Source organism: Lonchura striata, chromosome 1 (assembly GCF_046129695.1).
Source record: "Lonchura striata isolate bLonStr1 chromosome 1, bLonStr1.mat, whole genome shotgun sequence".
Taxonomy (NCBI): domain Eukaryota; kingdom Metazoa; phylum Chordata; class Aves; order Passeriformes; family Estrildidae; genus Lonchura; species Lonchura striata.
In genome coordinates, this window is record NC_134603.1 from 142,418,089 (window position 1) to 142,439,363 (window position 21,275).

General features: G+C 36.5%; 1 protein-coding gene across 4 annotated transcripts in view; it reads left to right on the forward strand.

Moving 5' to 3' along the window:
- The window catches only part of ZEB1 (zinc finger E-box binding homeobox 1), a 122,225-nt gene extending 101,200 nt beyond the window's left edge, over nucleotides 1-21,025 (forward strand). For 3 of the 4 annotated variants that reach the window (XM_021542983.3, XM_077788797.1, XM_021542984.3), the window contains exons 3-9: nucleotides 864-926; nucleotides 2,558-2,719; nucleotides 5,628-5,830; nucleotides 10,801-10,906; nucleotides 11,698-13,505; nucleotides 14,932-15,112; nucleotides 17,168-21,025. In XM_021542983.3, coding sequence (XP_021398658.2) covers nucleotides 864-926; nucleotides 2,558-2,719; nucleotides 5,628-5,830; nucleotides 10,801-10,906; nucleotides 11,698-13,505; nucleotides 14,932-15,112; nucleotides 17,168-17,733 — 3,089 coding nt within the window. In that variant the 3' untranslated portion in view covers nucleotides 17,734-21,025. The remainder of the gene's footprint in view (nucleotides 1-863; nucleotides 927-2,557; nucleotides 2,720-5,627; nucleotides 5,831-10,800; nucleotides 10,907-11,697; nucleotides 13,506-14,931; nucleotides 15,113-17,167) is intronic. The other variant, XM_021542985.3, reaches the window with a different exon arrangement.
- The last annotated feature ends 250 nt before the right edge of the window (nucleotides 21,026-21,275 follow it).

Sequence of the window (21,275 nt, forward strand, 5' to 3'; positions counted from 1 at the left end):
AGCCAGGTGCCGACAGAAATGTCAACACTGACTTTTCCTGTGGGAGCTTCCCAGCCCAGGCTAACCAATGAGCAGCTTGGCCATTTATTGATTTGCACCAGCAACCTGGAGTGAGTTAAAACCTGCATGCTGCATCCTTGAGGGCTGCAGCTCAGCAGAGCTGGGGCAGCAGTTGGCTCTGCAGCGTTGGTTCTGCAGACTTATAGCGAGTATTGGAATCGATATGTGAAGCGTATCTGCAGTGCGCAGTTGTTCTGAAGGGGGAGCACGTGTTTAAAATACTTTTTTTTTTTTTTTGTTTAATTTTTTAAGGCAATCACAGCCTTAAGTGGTTTCAAGATGATTTGCAAGAAAGAGAACACATTAGGTTTCTGTTTGCAGACATTACCAGCAAATTATCAATCATTTCTGAAAACCGCTAATTGGAGAAAATAACATAACTGCATTTGTTTTATGATGCTCTGATTTCTGGAAATAATATTCCAGTGCATCAGATGGTTGTATTTGTAGATGGGATCACTTAAGTAGCTGACTCTCTCTTTGCTGGTGAAACACATTGTCCATGCCTTTACCTCTCTTCACATAATGGTCAGTGTTTAGTATTGCTTCCTTTTTAGGTTTGGTTTCCTTAAGTATGAAATATCTTTGTAGTTCAACTGATCACACACTGCTGAAATAATGTGCCATCCATATTTTTGAAAGAACATTGTGTTTAAATGCACTTCTAAACAAAACAGAAATGGAAGGCACTGGTGAAGATATAACTCAAGTATATTTAGTTGTTGGTGTGCATGTGGCTTTTGTTGTTGTTTTGTGGGGTTTTCTTTAAATATTCATTATTTTTGTGAAATATGCTATTTCAGCTGGAAAAGAAAGAAAGGAAATCCTGGGGCCTGAAGCTCAGACAGATGAAATTGGATGTACAGGTATTTCTTTGTTAATCTGAGTCCCTTATTCATAAAGTGCTATAGAATTTTGGTTAGGTGAATACCATTCTGAAAGCTTCGGAATTCTCCCACCTCTGTTTATAAAAGTGCTTTGATTTTCCACGCTAAAGGTCTTAAACTGTAAACACTGTTTTAGCTGAGGAAAAAAGTCTGGGTATCTTTTGTTGTCTTGTGGTCTGGAGGTGTAGGTGACCAGTGACACAGAGCAGCCCTCCCTCCCACGGAATGACCAAACAGCTCCAGCAGCACCACATCTCCAAGGGGCAGAACAAGGAATAGCAATGATCTTACATGTAGGTGTCAACGGGTGGTGTTTTAAACTATGAAGAAATATACAAAAATAGACTTAAGCTAATAGTGTATTTTATTATCCACTCCTCTGTTTGGACTGATTACACAGAAGGCAAAATAAAATGTGTATACTTCAGTTTCACACTCAAACAAAAACATATGGTTTGATATTTTTTCCATTTCTCTGCTTGACAGAAGATTACTATATATCCCATCCAACTTCTTAAAAGTTCATGGAGCATTTATTTGATGCCCTTACTCAATAGGTAGATAGTATGAGAGGAAGTATTATTTAAAAGCAAACCCACATCTAAACACATTGATATGTTTTAAACTCTAGTTTCACACATTCTTTTCAGTTCCTCTGAAGTCAGTTCTTGCCACATAAGTATGGAAAGTTGCATTATTCATTGCATTACAGTCTACATGTAAGAGACTGCCTCGTGTCATAAAAAGATTGTGTCAAATTGTAAATTGAGTATGTGACTTCACACTGAGAGTTGAATCATAAAACTTCTCTTTCCTATTAAAAATATACCTCACATTAATAGTGGAGAACATCTGTAATGATTTAGGGTGCTGCAGGCAGAGTTTTCACAGAATGTTCCACCATGGTAAAAATAAACTCTATGAACAATGTATTTAGGCGAATAGTTGGGATCAAATATTTATCATACAAGCATTACATAAAATATTTAATTTATTATTTGCTAATTTTGCAATGCAATTGTTCATTGTGGTTTTTCTCTTCGGTTTTTAACTGGAAAGTGTTGGAGGTTGTTAACTAGATTTGCAGCCTTTTTGGTAGCCATTTCCAGCACCACAGAACAAGCCAGTCAGAGTTCAAGTGTGCTGCATTTATCTGTCCAGGTTTATACTGAATTTAAATATCTTCTGAGTTTGTACTAATGAACAGCTATAAATAAGATTAAAAAATGTGTCTTGAAGGTAAAAAATGTACTTTTGCAAACACAGGAACCAAGATGGTAAACAGGCCCTCCAGCTACAAGGCTTAAATCATAATTAATGTTACATTTAATATTTTTAGGGAAATTGAGAAGAACAGCTAAATCTGAAATGATAAAAATGCACTGAGTTAAGCAAACTGTGTTTTGTCAAGTTTGTAATTATCATTATGCTACGAGGTCTTCAAAAACATGGCATAATCTGGCATCTTAAAGGACTTGACCTATGCTAGTATCTGTCAAGAGTTTTTAAATACTTGGCTAGAGGGAGATTTGGTAATGTGAATTACTGAATCTCATTTGTGTTCTTTTTAAACTTAGTTTTGTATCTTGTGTCTTTTTTTTTACACTTAGTAAAAGAAGATGAATGTGATTCTGATGCAGAAAATGAGCAAAACCATGACCCTAATGTTGAAGAATTCCTTAAACAAGAAGATACAGCTGTTATCTACCCTGAAGCACCTGAAGAGGACCAGAGACAAGGCACGCCAGAAGCTAGTGGTCAGGATGAAAATGGTAAATATGTCATCAGTTCACTTCTTATGAAATCATTTGTACTCACTACTTGACCCAAAACTTCTGCTGTGCTTAAGAAGACAGCAGGGCATATACACGCAACTACAGAGGAAAAAATCTTAGTAAAATAATTATAAGAGGATAGGATCATCATGAAAAAAACATTGCCACTTGTCTTTGTAAACAAGACATGCACTGGGATTCACTTATATGAGTACCTAAATGATAACCTAGTCATTGAAAAGTTCATGCTTTCATAAATCCATTCAACATCCTTATATGAAAGAATGGAATAAGCATTTATTAAATATAATAGAAGCAAAGTAAAATAGTACCATTTTGTATAAGAATAACTTAAGGAGAGTTATAACATGTTTCTTTCATATTTTATATTTTTAAACAAAGCTCCCAAAATGACCTATTAGATAGAATTTCTTTTATTGGGTAGCCAGTCTATTAAGGTTTAATTACTTTATTGAGATAGCCAGGCCTTTGAGGTTTTTTGCCTGAAAGGGCAGCAGCAGAGAAAAAAGAAGCATTCTTCAACAAGAATGTTTATGTGAAAAAAATAATGACCTGTGGTTATTTTTAAGTAGATATCATTTTTTTCTCTCTGAAGAAATTTCATGCTTAAGATGTTGTGAGTGAGATGAGAGGTTACACTTTGTTCATTTCTTCATCATGAAATATTTGAAGATGAATGCTGTTGAGATTGGTTTTGCATTCTGTGTGTTTTCTCAAGTTTTCAGCTTAGATAGTTTGTGTCAGTTGGAGTATTTATGATATTTCAAGAAAAAGGAACAGCCTACATCAGGAGTTGTATTCTACTTGTTTTAAGAAATTAATATAACTGAACAGATAGATGTCATTGTATCTGTAGTACTATAATGGAGTCTGAGGGAGAGCAATGAAAGAAGTAAAGATAATTTTTTTGTTCTGCTCTTCGAGAGATTTTATGCTATTACAGATTTTACTTTAAAAAGTGCATTCATTAATTTAATATTTCAATATGTGGCTGCAGTGGCACATATTGTCAAGTTAGTTTTACTGACTTGTCCTATGATTTCCATGTAATAATTAAAAATACACATTTGTATAAATCATTTAAATTGGACCTATCCCAGTAACTTCACTGAGAAGTATTGTGAAAATCACAATGCTGAATAATACTGTTTAGTGTTTTAATCATTTTGGAACAGAAAATGTCAAAAATATAGTGACATTTGGTAAAGATGCATGCTTCCAAACTGGGAAGGTAGACAAGAGAAGTGACAGAATCAGATTTTTTTTTGTAATTTCAGGAAACTGTTTTCATTTCTCCATTTCCTCCAATGAAAATAAAGTTAATGTGCTTCTGACATTTCCACTGAGTTGTATTTGTGCTGAAATGGAGTATTCTTTATGTCAGATGAGTTGAATTATAGATGGTAAAAAGAGAATTGAAAGGAAGCATACTTAGTCTACACACGTGGGGATGGTTTTGGTTTTGGACAACTCAGCTAAACCAGGAAAAGCAGAAATGGATAGTACGACAAAAAAATCCCTGTGAGTAGGGGTTATTTTGATTGTTACTATTACAAGTGTAAAAGAACCTATATGATAGAAAAAGTGGTGATTTTTAGTAATAAAGTGGTCTGATTGCTTTTCACTGTTGCAGGAGCACATTCAGTAAAAATCAAGTTAGTAAATTCCACACAAACAGAATAAATTGGTACTTCATAGAACATATTACCCATCTGTGGTGATAACTGCTGGAAGAGGTCATGAAGGTAAATAATTCAGAAGTACTTTCTAAAGTACTGGTTCATTTAATGAGCATTAATAATTCTTACAGTTCTGAGACTTAAAATGACAGCATGTACAAATGTTCCCCTTGTGCGTCAGAGCATAAAATGTTAATCAGTAAAGACCTTCCACTTTTCTCATGCTCAGCACAGTGCATAGGTACATCCTTGCAACATTTGCTTCCTGTTTAACTTGAAGCAAGGAAGAGTAGCATGGTCATTGGAGGATATCACACCTATAAATTGATGTTTTTATCAAATACAGCAAACCCTACATTTATTTGAACATACCTTTATCAATAAATTTATAAAGAAGTATTTTTTCAGTCCTCTAAAAAAATTAATTTTTCAATGATAGAATGAGTTACTATTTGAAGGGCTAAAAATGCTAGCAAGAAGGGGTGGAGCTAAAACTTCATAAAAGGTGACTTCTTGAAATAGACGTGTGAAATGAATATTTAGCTTCAATCTGGTTTCACTTTTCCCTGTACTAATACAGAAAACCAGCTTTATGAAAGCCAGCAAAATAGATTCCACAGATCACGTTAGACTCGTATTTATGACCACACATTTGATCTCTCTACTTTCTGTCCTGCAGACAGTACACATACATATCTGTGAATCAAAGAATGGTTTGGGTTGGACAGGGATTTTAAAGGTCATCTAGGTCCAACCCCCCTGAAATGAGTTGGGACATCTTCAGCTTTATCATATTGCTCAGAACCCTGTCCAAGCTGGTCTTGAATATTTCCAGGAATGGGACATTTGCCACCCCTCTAGGCAACCTGTTGAAGTATTTTACTGCTCTTACAATGAAAAATTTCTTCTTTATATCTAGTCTCCATCTACTCTTTTTTGGTGTAAAACCCTTCCTCCTTGTCCTGTCACCATATTGTGCTGACTCTCTCCAACGCACATTGGGGCAACCATACCATGGTGTGGGAGCTTGCATAATACCTGTGGAAAAGATCTGAAGTATCACTAGTCCTTCTCTAAAACAAATGGAGCTTCCAGCAGCTGCATGTTTTCTTACAGTAATAGGTGTAAATGTAAAGTCTGTTTGTTGCTGGTAGTAAGTTTGGAACCTGTTTATTTAAGTCTGGTGCACTGTCTCTCCTGTGTAGGAACACCTGATGCGTTTTCCCAACTGCTCACCTGCCCGTACTGTGACCGGGGCTACAAGCGTTTCACCTCTCTGAAGGAACACATTAAATACCGCCATGAGAAGAACGAAGATAACTTCAGCTGCTCCTTGTGCAGTTACACGTTCGCGTACAGAACGCAGCTCGACCGCCACATGACATCTCACAAATCAGGAAGAGACCCAGTAAGTGGCGTTTGAATTAGGGGTTATTGTCCTCTGCACAGCGCTGTGGTTTGTCGTGTGGGCAGAGCAGGTAAATTGCTCACAGCAGATCACCTGTGTGCTGATGGTCCAGTCCTAGAGCACTCACTCAAGCTTGCTGCTCAAGTCAAGCTTTTTTTGTAGTTGTCAAAGGTTGAGATCTCACTTCCTGCCAGTTTGCATTCATCTAGGCAGTAAGGTTGTTTTCAGAAGTTCTTTATTACATTTAGAGGTAATTTGTTGGGTTTTTTTTCTATTCACTGGCTACCATTGCATAAAAATGATGACTTAAATCTGATTTCAAGCCTTTAATGAAACATTTCCTTTTTTTTCTATAAGTCCTGTTTGAATAATTCACAATTTACTGTAGTATTTTTGCCCTTAAGAAACAAACCATTCTGTTGCTTGAACTGTGAGGTACAGTTTTTAAATGCAATTCATGCTGTAAGATAATATACAAATAATTAGCATTTAAAATATGGTGTTTCAGTATTAAATGAAGCAACAGAAAAATAAAGATGTAACGAGTTTGTTTTCTCTGGTTCATGGGCTGACCTGAGGACATGGGTTCCTGGAATATCTGCCATGAGTTAACCATCTGATCATTACAGAAAATCTTGAGTCTTTTCTCCTGTCCTTCTTTGTATTTTCTTTTTTATCCCCACAATGTCCCATCATCCATGCCCAGCACATGCTTCCATATCTTATCAGAGATGCTCTGAGGCTCAGGAACTAACTGAAAGAGTCAGGAATTATCCAGAGAAAAAAACAGATTTTCCACCACCAAGTTCAAGAGGCTTGGAGATGTTTCCTTCAGAGGACAGACTAGAATGATTCCTACTCTCCAGAAATGAAACAGTAGGAAAATATAACAGAAAAATGCAAAATTGAATGTTAAAGTAAAGGTACTTCCAACATTTTTGGTAGCACCAAAGCAACAAGCTGTGGTCCAGAGTAAAGGAGATGCTTTTTTACACATTGGCAGTTAACCTCCATCCTACAAAGTATCATCAAGTCCAACAATTTAACAGGCTTAAAAAATTATTACACATTTTTATACATGAGTGTTCCCACTCGCTGATCAATTAAATTGGTACAAGAAGTATTGGCCATCCTGCTGCAAGGATTTTATTGTCTCACAAGCTTTGGAATAACCTCACCAGCATATTCTGGTGTGGCAGTTCTTTTTTACTCAAATATGCTCCCCATGAGCAATTAATTTCTGTTTCACTTCCTTTTTGGCTTGGCTTGCACTTTAAAAGTTACTTTCATCTTACATACATCTTACATTTTTAACTATAAAATCTATGAATGCTATTTATATAATGCTTTTCTTGTGGGCTACCACATTGTTTTCAGTCTTTTCAATTACAAGCCTAAAACATAAGAATAAAGTAGTTGGGGAAGATAGAAGCCTTTCCCATACTTGCATGCAGTTTGAATAAAAAAATAAAAAATACCAAGTGAGTAAACACTCAGAAGAATTGCTAAAAAAGGGAGCTTAAACTGTATTCCCACAAAAATATTTTAATGGATTTATACATTTGAAGGCACAATTTTATTTGATTAATGTTGTTTCTGTGGAGTATCTGGAACTCAGTATTACACCCGTTCTCTTCTCTCAAGTCATATTCAGAATTAAAACTACAATAGTTTAGATAATTGGTAAATGTGAAATAATTGTTTGTTTATGGCATTATTGCAAAGTTGTCATGTCTTTAAAATTGGCTGCATATACATGATTACATCATTTGTGTAATGGAAAATTTTGTTGTTAGTAAAATATAGACCTCCTGGCTATGGATCTTAAACAGCTGCATGTTTAAAACTTCATGTCTTATTCCTAAAGAACTTCACCTGATCATAGATTATTTAGATAACTTCATTAGCTGGTAGTGTCCATCATGTGACAGTTTTGTGATTGTTCTGTACAAAGAAGCAACATACAAAGATAAAATCTAGCTTAGAGAAGGCAGTGGAAGGGGTACCTGCACACTGGGCCTCCTTCAGAGCCAGGGGAAGATATGCAAAACTTCTGCTCCATCAGAGAGCTGAGAGCCATCCTGCACCTTCTCCTTCTTCTTTCCTCCCTCCTCCCCCTGCTCCTCACAGCACCCTTGGCTGCTCCTACACCACTAACAGTTGGCAGGAAGTGATGCTGTATGTATCATCTGCCTTCACATGTGAAGCACCAAAAGATATGTTGAAGTGTGAAAAAGTGCTTCTTATATTTGTTTTAATTGTTTTCACATCAATTTATTAAGCACTCATAAGTAGTCTTTCAGAATTTCAGTGTCATGTACACTGCTGAGAAATGGCAATTCTTGCAAACCACAGTCAAATAATCTGTGAAAAAAACCCTTATATACCTGTAATTTCTTTCTTCCAAATAACTTTTGAGGATTCTCATTAACTAGTTTTGTTCTCTGGTGTGAGTGGGCTTCAGTCCTAAGCCCAGTAAACATTTGGTGCAGGGAGGTATTAGTGGCTAGTTACGGACCTTAATGCTGGTGTCTCTTCTTTCAGTCCTTGGAGGAGTGCAGAAGAATATTGTTTGAATGTTGCAGTCAATTCTTTTATGAGGAGAAATCAGCAGTTATGTACAGTGTATTTGAAATATATCACATGTCACAGGCAGAAACTGATGTGGCTTTAACAGTGCTGAGATGGGGAAAACCATTTGAATCTGAGAAAATGAAGGTGAAAATATTTCACGTGGTACTTTGGAGAAGCATTATGATTTCTCAATTACACTTAAAGAAGATCCTTCAAAGTAATTCTGAACAGTATTACAAGAGACAGCAAGAAATCTGAACAGAGAGTTACAAATATAAGAAGCTAAGGCAAAATATATTTGGAAACACTACCTAGCAGAAATCTTAAAGCACCTTACAGCTATGACCAGGAAAACTCATTAAAAATTTGATATGTGGAGTGTGGACTTCCATGCCTTAGAAATAGAACATTAGATTAAAGACTGGAGCAGAAACATTTCTGACATTGAATACATGCACTGATACTTAGTGTGAATATTTATGTAGTCCAGGACCTGCAGTAACTGTATATATTCTGATATCTGTTAGCTTGTATAATTCAAGACAAATGGTAATAACTGATTCTCAGCAGGCTTAAGTAAATCCTGACACGGTCCTCTAGACTCATTGGATCATTAAAGTGAAATGCAGTGAGTCAGCCACAGTCTTCTAGAACATCATCTTCAAGGGACTTAACTAAGCAGAGCTGAAAAGCCATGTGAACTAGCAAAAGACAGCTGACAAACCCAGGAATGAGGGTCAGGTTAAATTCGAGTGGAGCTCTCACTGCAGAGCCCAGGGGAGGCAGGGAGCTGCTCACCCTGAGCAGGGTGGGAGCAGTATCTGCTGAGAGGTAAAATCTGCAGCTTAACCAAATGCTTCTCCCAAGGGAACTGTTGAATTAGAGTATATGGAAGTAATTTAGATGATCTTATTTCAATTTGTCTTCTGTTAAAGGATGACAGGGAGTAGAACAGGAAGGATTGATAATTTGGACAGCATATCTCATAGCAGAGAGTTCAGAGTTTCATCCAGCAACCTGCTCAGCTGCAGGTTCTTCAGATCTGCAGGCATGTCTCACAGCAGGGTCATCATCCTGTGTTTTATCCATCCCTGCTTCTCCAGCACAGTTCTCAGCCCCCAGTTGTCGTGTCTGTGCTCAGGAAGAGCCCTAGCACCTGGTGAGCATCTGCTCCCAGTGCTGCCAAGCACAGCAGGCCACAGCCAGGGGTAGGAGTTCCCCCCATGCTTTCACACCAGAGGCAGCTGATCCACACCTGCTGTTGGTGCTGAGCAGCCTGTTAGTCCCTAGAGTCCATGAACAGCTCTGTTCATGAGTTTATGAAAACACTTGCTCCAGTTACCAAAAATCTGCAGTGCATCCCAATCGTAGTAGAGCTCTACTTAAAAGGAGCTGCTGGGTTTTTCTAATAAGCAAGTTGTTTGAACAGAAAAATTCCTAGTTCCTCTGGTTTTTGTTGGTAATTTAGCTATTTCAACTTTAAAAGTGCATGTAATTTTTGTCCTTAAAAATACACATTTGTAGATTTATAGAGTTTGTGGTAAAATTACAGATCTTGCACATACGTGTCACGTATATACTACATATATATATATATATATCTGTCTTTGCTTTTGCTTTTTTTTTTAAATTAGTATAGCAATAAAGACAAACACAATTTAGAACTTAACAATAAATGCTCTCACAAAGCAAAATCTAACAAAAATAATCACAGAGCTTCAGTGCAAATGGTGAAGAGGTTTGGTGTTGTGTACTTGGGAAACCCCTCCATATTTTTATTTGGTTTGGTTTGGTTTCTCACATTTATTTTGCAAATTAATTGTGACCAAGAGTACCTTTATTGTCACTAAGCTACCTTCTCTTGAGCAGTCCTGTGTCATCATTATATAGAGGGATCCAAGGCCAACAGTAAGCCCTGGAAGCATGTAAATGGAAAAATCAAGTCAACCGATTAAAGTTTAAACAGGTTTCTATAGACTTTAATGTTTTTCTATCCTGCATGAAATATTCTCTGGGTACTGGGCTTGGGGTTTTTCCCTGATGGTTTTGCTTTCACAAGTAGAACTAGCATTCATCCTGGAACTTCCTACTAACATGTCAGTGTAAACTTCACCTGAATTTAGGAGAAGGGGCAACTATATTTTGAGTTTGTTTTGTTTCTTTCTTTCTACTGTATCAGATTTATTCAGAAGAAATGTGTGCCTCATTTTTTACCTGATTTGTGATTTGTTTCCTTTTTCCATACCACCTTCAATCTCTTACAATTATGGTTGATTCTCTTTGGGTTTGTATGGCATTTTCTCTGTTGTATGGCATTTTCTCTGTTGCAATGTGAAAATACAAAGTGTTTCTGTAAGATGCTGTCCTGTACAATAATTAAGACTTCTTTCTTACAGAGACATGTGACGCAGTCTAGTGGGAATCGAAAATTCAAGTGCACTGAATGTGGAAAAGCTTTTAAATATAAACATCACCTAAAGGAGCACCTACGAATCCACAGTGGTAAATAAATCAAGCACTGAATTGAGTACAAATGTTGCCATTTCTGCTTTTTATAACTTTGATGTAATAGAGTCTTGTAAGTCTAAGTTTAAAATACTAGTGTTTTCCTTATATTTTTCCCTCTGGAATACTGCAAGCACTGTCTGCAGCCATCAGCTCTGTGTGGGAAATATGTAGAAAAACTCAAGAGGATTTACAGTTTCAACTTAATCTCTTACAATGAAGGAAAACTTGACTTCTTGCAGAAGAAATGTGGACATCTTTCTGGTCCTTTGTACTTCTCTGTTTTTTCTTCAATGTTTGCAGATAATTCAGTCTGTTACAAGCCTTGCTAGAGAATTTTAATTGATAATAATCAGGACATAAGAACAGTGTGTTACTCCTGCGGCTGTAATTGACACATTCACAATTAGTCATATTAAAGTAGACTCAGGACACAATTTATTAGCTAAGTTACAAGAAATGTTATGTAAGAAGTTATAAGTTAGTGGTGGTACTACTTTAATGAAGTTCAATAAAATCTTTAATTGTCAAATAGAGAAATACTGTAACACATGATCATGTGGGCTCCATCCTATATCTAGTGCATCACAAAGTTATTAAAGGAGCCTTGGCTCAAAGCTATACTCTTCCTGTTCAATTCACTAGATAAGAATTTTTTTCCCCCTAGGACTCTTTGAGAGGTCATTATGATATATTTGTTCTGATAATTATTGTTTGGTGAAGTTACTCTGTAACCTGGTTAACTGTTGCATATGCCTTTTTTCTTTTTTATTTTTCCTTATGTTTAGGAGAGAAGCCATATGAGTGCCCAAACTGCAAGAAACGTTTTTCCCATTCTGGTTCATACAGTTCACACATAAGCAGTAAGAAGTGTATTGGTTTGATGCCCGTGAACGGTCGAGCCCGGTCAGGGCTCAAGATGTCTCAGTGCTCCTCCCCTTCCCTTTCTGCATCACCAGGTAGCCCAGCAAGACCACAGATACGACAAAAAATAGAAAAACCCTTGCAAGAGCAGCTTCCTCTTAACCAAATTAAAACTGAACCTGTGGATTACGAATTCAAGCCCATAGTGGTTGCTTCAGGAATTAATTGTTCAACCCCTTTGCAAAATGGGGTTTTTAGTGGTGGTAGCCCGTTGCAGGCAACCAGTTCTCCTCAGGGTGTGGTGCAAGCTGTTGTTCTACCAACAGTAGGTCTGGTGTCTCCCATAAGCATCAATTTAAGTGACATTCAAAATGTACTAAAAGTGGCAGTGGATGGTAATGTAATAAGGCAAGTACTGGAAAACAATCATGCTAATCTTGCGTCCAAAGAACAAGAAACAATCAATAATGCATCTATACAACAAGCTGGCCATTCCCTCATTTCAGCTATCAGTCTTCCTTTGGTTGACCAAGATGGGACAACCAAAATTATTATCAACTACAGCTTGGAGCAACCAAGTCAACTTCAGGTTGTTCCACAAAATCTAAAAAAAGAAAACTCTGTTCCTGCAAATAGTTGCAAAAATGAGAAATTACCACAAGATCTCACGGTGAAGTCTGAGAAAGATAAGAACTTTGAAGGAGAGACCAACGATAGCACTTGTCTTCTTTGTGATGACTGTCCAGGAGATCTTAATGCACTTCAAGAATTAAAGCACTATGAAACAAAAAGCCCTCCTCAGCTTCCCCAGCCCAGTGGAGCAGAAGCTGAGAAACCCAAGTCCCCTGTCCCGTCAGAAACTGGGGAGAACAACTTGTCTCCTGGTCAGCCACCTTTAAAGAACCTTCTGTCGCTCCTAAAAGCATATTATGCATTAAATACACAACCAAGCGCAGAAGAGCTTTCAAAAATAGCAGATTCTGTAAACCTACCACTGGACGTGGTAAGAAAGTGGTTTGAAAAAATGCAAGCTGGACAAATTTCTGTGCAGTCTTCTGGACCATCTTCTCCTGAACAAGTTAAATTAAGCAGTCCCACAGACAACGATGATCAAGCAGCAACTTCAACTGTGAGTGAACCCCAGAACAGCACAAATAACTCACAAAATCCTGTCAGTACAACGAAATCTCAGACTTTACCAGGGGCTTCAACTCTCAATGGTTCCCACAGTAGCACGCCATCTGCATCACCACTAAACCTTTCTTCATCAAGAAATTCACAGGGTTACACGTACACGGCAGAGGGTGTACAAGAAGAGCCACAAATAGAACCTCTTGACCTTTCGCTACCAAAGCAACATGGAGAACTGTTGGAAAGATCTACCATTACTAGTGTTTACCAGAACAGTGTTTATTCTGTCCAAGAAGAACCTTTGAACTTAACTTGTGCAAAAAAAGAACCACAAAAGGACAACAGTGTTACAGACTCTGATCCTATTGTAAATGTAATCCCACCAAGTGCCAATCCCATAAATATTGCTATACCTACAGTCACTGCCCAGTTACCTACAATTGTTGCCATTGCTGACCAGAACAGTGTTCCCTGCTTGAGAGCTCTCGCTGCCAATAAGCAAACCATTTTGATTCCACAGGTGGCTTATACATACTCTACTACAGTTAGTCCTGCAGTTCATGAGACACCACCAAAACAGACCCAAGCCAATGGAAATCAGGTACTTCGGTCCCCATATTCCTACATGATGTACGTATGATGTATTCAATCTGTATCTGTGCTGAACTAACAGAAAACTATCAAGGTGAACTAAATAAAAATATAAATACAGCCATCAGGCTTATTTGACTTGATTGTAAATAGGTAATAGATATTTGCCCTCTGCAAAGCTAGTTAGCTCAAGCAGCTTGAATCCAGACTAACAGAAACTGTTGTGTGTGGACAACTCAGTTATTTTCCATATTTAATCTTCTAGGACATCAGTGCTCACTATTTTAAAGACTATTTGATGCTCCTGATCAAAAAGCAAAATAAAAACATGGCTTTTGTCTTTTGCTGGCTCTGCATCTCCTCTTTCCCCATATTCAGAAAATAAACTCTTCGGAACTTTTGGTTACTCCTTTCGTGCTGTTCTGCTTCCTTGGTTTGCAGAGTAGCTGAATTTATCCTACACTGTAATATCACTTTAAACAAAATGCAGATATATTCTCAATTGAAAGTCAGGGAGATATTTATCTTCATCTGCCAGCCATTCCTGTATCCTGGCTTGTTCCTCCCTGGGTACATCCAGATGTGATCTAATTGGGGTCAGTCCTCCTGAGAATCATCTGTGAACATTAAGGTAGGGACAGGGCAGAACACAAAAGTGGCTGAGTGTTTCTACTTAAATCTTAGAAATTGGCAATCTAGCATTTTATTCAGGCTTCTGTATTTCCAGAGACTGAAGTGCCTTGAAGAGTTACAAGGCTGCTTATATTAAAAGTTTGAGGCTAACATGTACATGCTGCTGATGTGAGTAGAAAATACTGTCCTTTTACAGGGAAGCTTAAAATGCTTAGAAATACACAACAATTATATTTTTGTTTACTTTTTTTACTATTTTGTTAACTATTTACTAATGACAGTATTTGAAGTTCCCTAAATAGTACTTGTGGTAGTTTCATGAGGAAGAGGGTAGTAAAATATGCAAATTTGAATGGTAATTTAAATAGCTTTTTTTGTGAAAAATTCAGCAAAAACAGTCTTTTAACTTCATAAAATCTGTGAGGCAGCAAAAGGTAGGTGACCAGCATTAGCTGAAAAATGCAGTTAGGTGGCAAATTTGCTCTTCTCACTTGCTGAAGTGCTTTACAGGTCTGTAATATTACATTTATTTTATGGGCCTTAAAATATGGCATGCCAGCATAGCTTAGACCTGGCCAACAGTCATATTTGGATGTGATTAAAACCTGTCCCAATGAGGAAATCTGCATCTGGATGGTGGCAAGGACTACAAAGCAGAACAATGCAGTAAAGGATTTTTTTAAACTGTGGAAGTCTAAACAATTTTGTTTGGCTATTTATGGAATTGAATGGGAATAGCAGTTTCAGTTTATGTGTGTGACTTCTTTTATTGGAGTTAACTTATTTTTGTAATTTTTCTGAAGGATGAAAGGCAAGACACTAGCTCAGAAGGAATACCCAATTTAGAAGATCAAAATGATTCTGATTCAACACCCCCAAAGAAAAAAATGAGAAAGACAGAAAATGGGATGTATGCATGTGATTTATGTGACAAAATATTCCAGAAGAGCAGCTCATTATTGAGACATAAGTATGAACACACAGGTATGTACTAGGAAAAGTGTTTTCTGATTGTTATTTCTCTGGTAACATGTAACTGATAATTTCATTTGGAATGAAATTCTCAGACAGTGTAGGGAAGTGTAGCAGTCCTTACTGCCTGTGCTAAGCTTTCTTTAGAAACCCCTGGTTTTGTATATTTGTTTGACAGAACAGCAATTCTGTCTTTCTTTAAATTTGTTAGACCTAAACCATAATAGAAAAAGGGGATTTTTTCTTCTGGCTTGTAGATAGTCATTTGAGAACTGCAGCCTATAAATGAGGATATATTACTTCTAATGTACCTTGTCTGGTTATAAATTTTGAAAAACTTAAAAATAAAAACTGAAAAAAAAACAAACAATGGATTTTATATGTATTTGATACTGTGCATGAAAAACAGGTGCCTATCTGGCATGAAGGATTTTCTGATTGAGTCACATTTATAATGCCCTGAAGTTAACAGCTTCAGCTATTCATTAGACATAGAACCTAACTGCTAATGAACACCCTTTTGGCTTTGATTTTTATTTTTAATTTCTCGTAGTTGTTCCTTTTGGCTCCAGTCCTGGTGTCTTTAGGATTATTTTAATACCTCTTACTCTCTTATTTCCTCTGTGATGTCTTAAAGTAAGAATTCTTTTTTTTTATTGGCTAGGTGCCAAATATATATAGGGTTTTGTATTATATATTCCTTTCTTGCTGGCTCTGTTATCTTCTCTTTCCCCACATCCATAAAGTAAACTCTTCAGAACTTTTGGCTACTCCTTTCATGCTGCTCTACTTTCTTGGTTCACAGAGTAGGTGAATTATTATATTAGTTATATTTTATATATTAACATTTTAGTGTCATGTCACATATAAAATTAAAAGCATAACAAATTCTAATTTGTCTTTATCAATTTTCTCAAGTTGTATTCATTAAGGGTATCTAATTTCATACCTATGCTGTCCTGAGAGTCTTTTAACACCTCCTTTTCCTAGCAGAATTGTTCTTCTCCTACCAGTTTTAGCTTCAATTTAACATTCAAAATCATAGAATCATTTATGTTGGAAAAGACCTTTAAGATCATTGACTCCAGCCATTAACCCAGCAGTACCAAATCCACTGGTAAACCACATCCCAAAAGTGCCACATCTGCTTGTCTTTTAAATACCTCCAGAAATGGTGACTCAACCACTTCCCTGGGCAGCCAGTGCTTCACAACCCTTTGGTGAAGAAACTTTTCCTAATTTCCAATCTAAACCTCCCCTGGCACAACTTGAGGTCATTTCCTCTTGTCCTATTATTGTTTCTTGGGAAGGGAGATGAACACCTGCCTCATTGCTTCTTCATCGTGAGATGACATGGCTCTGCTGGTCATCTGTGTAGTGTGGCCAAAAACTTGATGTCTTACTATCTTTGTCTTTTATGTCTGAGCTAAGACTGCAAAGTTGTTTGTGTAACAACTTTAAAAGTTAAAATCAAAGTAACACTCTAAGCTCCTGATATGTTTATAAGAAACTCTAAAACAAAGACAGTAACTGGAAAAGAGGAGAAACACACAGAGTGAAACAGATTTTTTTCATGTCAATGCATCTGTACTCAGCAAGTTTTGTACGTAAAGCATTCAGCCTAGATTTTAGAATTATTTTCCTTTTACCTGTATCATAGAAGGACTTGGTACACCAAAACCAATGTAAAAGCTTAGCTGATTTTAAATTGCCAACAATATAGAAAAGTTAAAATTGTTTCAATTGAAAAAAGTTTATGCATTTTGTAATTTATAGTCGCATGGTTTTTTGTGCTAGAAGTTATATGTGAGAAGCTCTTTATCCTCCTATGATGACTTTTCCTAAAAAACTTACAAATTCTGTAGTGACTGTGACAATGTACCCTTCCACCTTCATCCTTTGGGCTCAGGAGAGAAACTCAGGCTGATAATGCACAGAGTAGAACATCTTGTTATATAAAATTTAATCGATGCTAATATGTTCACCAACAGCATTTTACAATGAAAACAGCTGTGTATTTTTTAAAAACTTCATCTACAATATATCAGTGTGTGCTTTATCTTACAGGTAAAAGACCTCACGAGTGCGGGATCTGTACAAAAGCATTCAAACACAAACACCATTTGATTGAACACATGCGACTGCACTCTGGGGAAAAGCCCTACCAATGTGACAAGTGTGGAAAGAGGTTTTCACACTCGGGGTCTTACTCTCAGCACATGAACCACCGCTACTCCTACTGCAAAAGGGAGACGGAGGAGCGCGACAGCGCCGAGCCCGAGGAGCTGGGCCCCGAGGTGGCGGGCGGCGAGCGCGCGGCCGCCAGCGCGTCCCCCTCGCACATCGACTCGCAGATCGACTCGGACGAGAGGGAGAGCCTCACCAGGGAAGAGGAGGAATACAGTGAAAAAGAGGAAGAGGAGGATGAAGAAAAAGACATAGAGGGACTTCAGGAAGAAAAAGAATGTAGGGAACTACAAGAAGTAGGGGATGCAGAAGAAGAAGCGGCAGTAGAAGAGGAAGAAGGGAAAAATGAAGGTGACAAGAATGATGAAGCTGTAAATCAAGCAAGCAGTGAAGAAACAGAAGTTATACAAAATAATGGGCAGATGTCAGAAGAAAATAATGAATAAAGCTTACATGCTAGGTTTTTTCTATAAGGAAAAAAAAAATTGGTAATGAAATTCCTTCTATATTATACATGCTTTTCATGGAAACGCAGTAGCCTGCATACTGTGATTTCTGTTCACTACTGTGTAAAAAAATATATATATAAAAAAAATGAAAAGAAAAAAAAAATTGAAATCCAGGTGTGCCTGAACCTCAAACTTAGTAATTTTTCACAGTTTTCAAAGTTAGGAACAAGTTTATAACATGAAGCAGATTAGAAAAATACAGTGACTCTGGAAGCAAAGATTTAACGGGTTGTAGGAAACCTGATTATTAGACAAGCATCTGGCATTGTTTGTTTTATCAGTATTAATTTTCATTCTTAAGTTGATTAATTTTTAAACTGTACAATTGGGAGAGATTTATATGATTTTTTTTTTTTTTAATGTCAAAACATTTCCTAAATCCACTTCAGTATTTTCTTATGTTTTACAATGTGAGAACTTCTGCACTACAAAATTCCCTTTTGCAGAGACGTGTAATGCAGTTGCAAACAGTGCTTGGCTACCTTTGTAAATTCAACCTAGAAGGTAGCAGTTTATGACATTAGATGTTGTAGTAGAGCATATTATCATTTAAAGTGTATTGTTAGCCTTAAGAAAGAAGATGATAGAAGAACTGAAGTTTCTTACTCATGTGGTTAAAAAATGTAGTTGAGAAGATTGTCGTTGAGTTCTGATTGCAGGGACTAACAGTGTTAATACTGGTAAGGACAGGAAAGTTGTCAAAAACAGTGTTTGTAATTGTGTTTTGAATATGTAGTAACAATATGAAGGATATGATATGAAGCTTTGTATCTCCTTTGGCCTTATGCAAGACCTATGTGCTGTAAGTGCCATTTATCAGTATTACAAAGGCTCTAAGCAGCCTTTATCCAATGTGTGGCCTACAATAACTAGCATTTGTTGATTTGTATCAAACTTCTAAACTATTCATGGGGAAAAAACACTCAGCCATCAGAGAAGTAAGAACACTGGTATATTTCATTATTTAATTATTTGGTGGTATTTTGGGTTATAACCTGACTTGCAGAATTTCTCTACAATAATTACAAGGGAAATTTTCTAATCTGCTTTATTGCTTTATTGGTTTACTTTAATTTCAGACACATACATGACATGTTATCTGGCTCATAAGTATTTTCAAATGTTAGTTATTATGGACCCCATTTATTAACAATGTTAGCTGATTTTTACCTATCAGTATTATTTTATTTCTTTTAGTTTATAGATCTGTGCAACATTTTGTACTGTATGTCTTCAAACCTGGCAGTATTAATACCCTTCTTACTGACATATGTACCTTTTTAGTTTTAGAAAACTTTTATATTTATGTGTCTTATTTTTATATTTCTTTATTTATTACACAGTGTAGTGTATAATACTGTAGTTTGTATTAATACAATAATATATTTTAGTATGAAAATTTGGAAAGTTGATAAGATTTAAAGTAGAGATGCAATCGGTTCTCTTGCATTGAGATTTGATTTAACAGTGTTATGTTAACATTTATACTTGCCTTGGACTGTAGAACAGAAGAATTAAAATGGGAATGTATTAATTTTACAATTGCAATCAATTCATTTTACCTTTACCCGGTTTTTAATATAAAGCTCTTAAATTTTGAAATTCACTGTGTGACTAATAGCATGATGCTCTGCAGTTTTGTTAAGAGATTAGTCTAACCATAAAACTCTCATTTCCTTAGTAAGCCAAATTAGAATAATCTTATAAAACAGTGTTGGGAACAATGTTTAACATTTTTGTGCCAATTTGTTCCTGTATTCATGTATGTATGTTACAAATCTGAAACTTCATTTTTAAGTTCCTTGTTACATCATGGTCATTTTCTAGTTTTTTACCAGACTCCCCATCTCACAATAAAATGCGTCAACAAGTCTGACTTCCTGTCATTATTCTGGTAATGTATAAAATGCATTTAAATTACTTCTAGGAGAAGTTACTGAGACACAGCTGCAGCTTTGGTGTCAATCCTGGGTTTCAGTGCCTGAGGAGCATAAGGAGCATGGAAGTGAAAGAAGGGTTTGAACTGTGTGCAGGCACAGGGATTTTCTGCATTAGTTCATTGATTTACCAGTGTCAGGAGAACAACTGAGTTTTCAAAATGAACCATGTGGGAAGTTCTTTTGGGTCATTTTATTTTTCTGTACCTATCTAATACACTGTTCAATGCTATTTTTCAATAAGACTGCTTTTAAATGAAGTAAGTCCACAACTGTTTTCTTGACTTAGCAATAAGTTATTTGTCCATGGAAAGGCTGTTGTATTGATTGCTGTTGAACTTCACAAAGATACAATGCCAATATTGCAGATATAACATTTCAGTAATGTAAGTATAAAGGCTTGAAATTTTTAATATATATGCATGTTTACAATGTTTTGCCATTCAAGCAAAGTTTACAGACTGTTCTTTAAGCAAAGTTCTGTTCTTTAATTATCCCTAAAATAGGATTTCAGTTGTTGATATGCGGGGGCAGGGGGAGGTTCATGAACATAATTTATGTTACTTTAATTTCACATACCTAAGTTTTGGGTATTTCTCAATCTTATTATCTCAGCATTAATACATACAGAGGATTTCTCCCATATAACAATCATTTTACTTACTGTGCATTTTGCTGTACAGTATACAAATACTGCACTTCTAAGTAAACTTCTACCTTGAAAGTATCATTGAGCTAAATATGTGAAAGCTGATTAAGCTGGTTTGAAAAAAACAACCATTTATGTTGCATTAATAATACTGTTTTGTAATTATTATCATAACAGAATTAATCAGGTGGTTCAGAATTTCTCACAGGTAAAACTCTTTGCTCTCTTTTAGGTAAATGAAACACACTTTCTTGAAACTATTTTAAGATTTTCATATTTTTCATATTCCAAGATATCTGTGGTAATAAACCCAGTGAGACATTTGTTGAAATGGGAAAATTTTGTCATCTTTAGCATTAGAACAGAGAATTTTGATAAACCCAAGGTTACTCATGTAAGTGACAGCTGAATGTAGAAGGCCAGTAATTTGGATAGAAAGTAAAGTCCAAGCAACTTTTATTCAGGAAATGTCATTGCTTTGGGAGAGAAAATTTATATTTATCACATACACTACACTATTAACATTTTTATCTTCAAAATGGATCAGTGCTTTGAGTTTTGCATCTGTTAAACTCAGCGATGTCTTTGTGACTTTGTAATGTCATCTATTATTTTTGAAATAAATCAGTTGAGTTGGAGTTCACTTCATTTAGCCTTCTGACTGGAGTTCCTTCATTCCCATCCTGCCTTGACAACGACATGTTATCTGTTTGAAAAACACAGAAACTGTGGCGTGTCTTCATTATTTAGCCAAACTGATGTGGAAGCCAAAGGTGCTTAGAGGATGCAGGTGCCATTCCCAGCCCGGCAGTGAGATTCCAGCAGTGAGGATGCTCTGTGTGTGTGGAGATGCCTGGGCAGCTGTGATGGAGGCCAAGCCCCAGGGGAGCAGC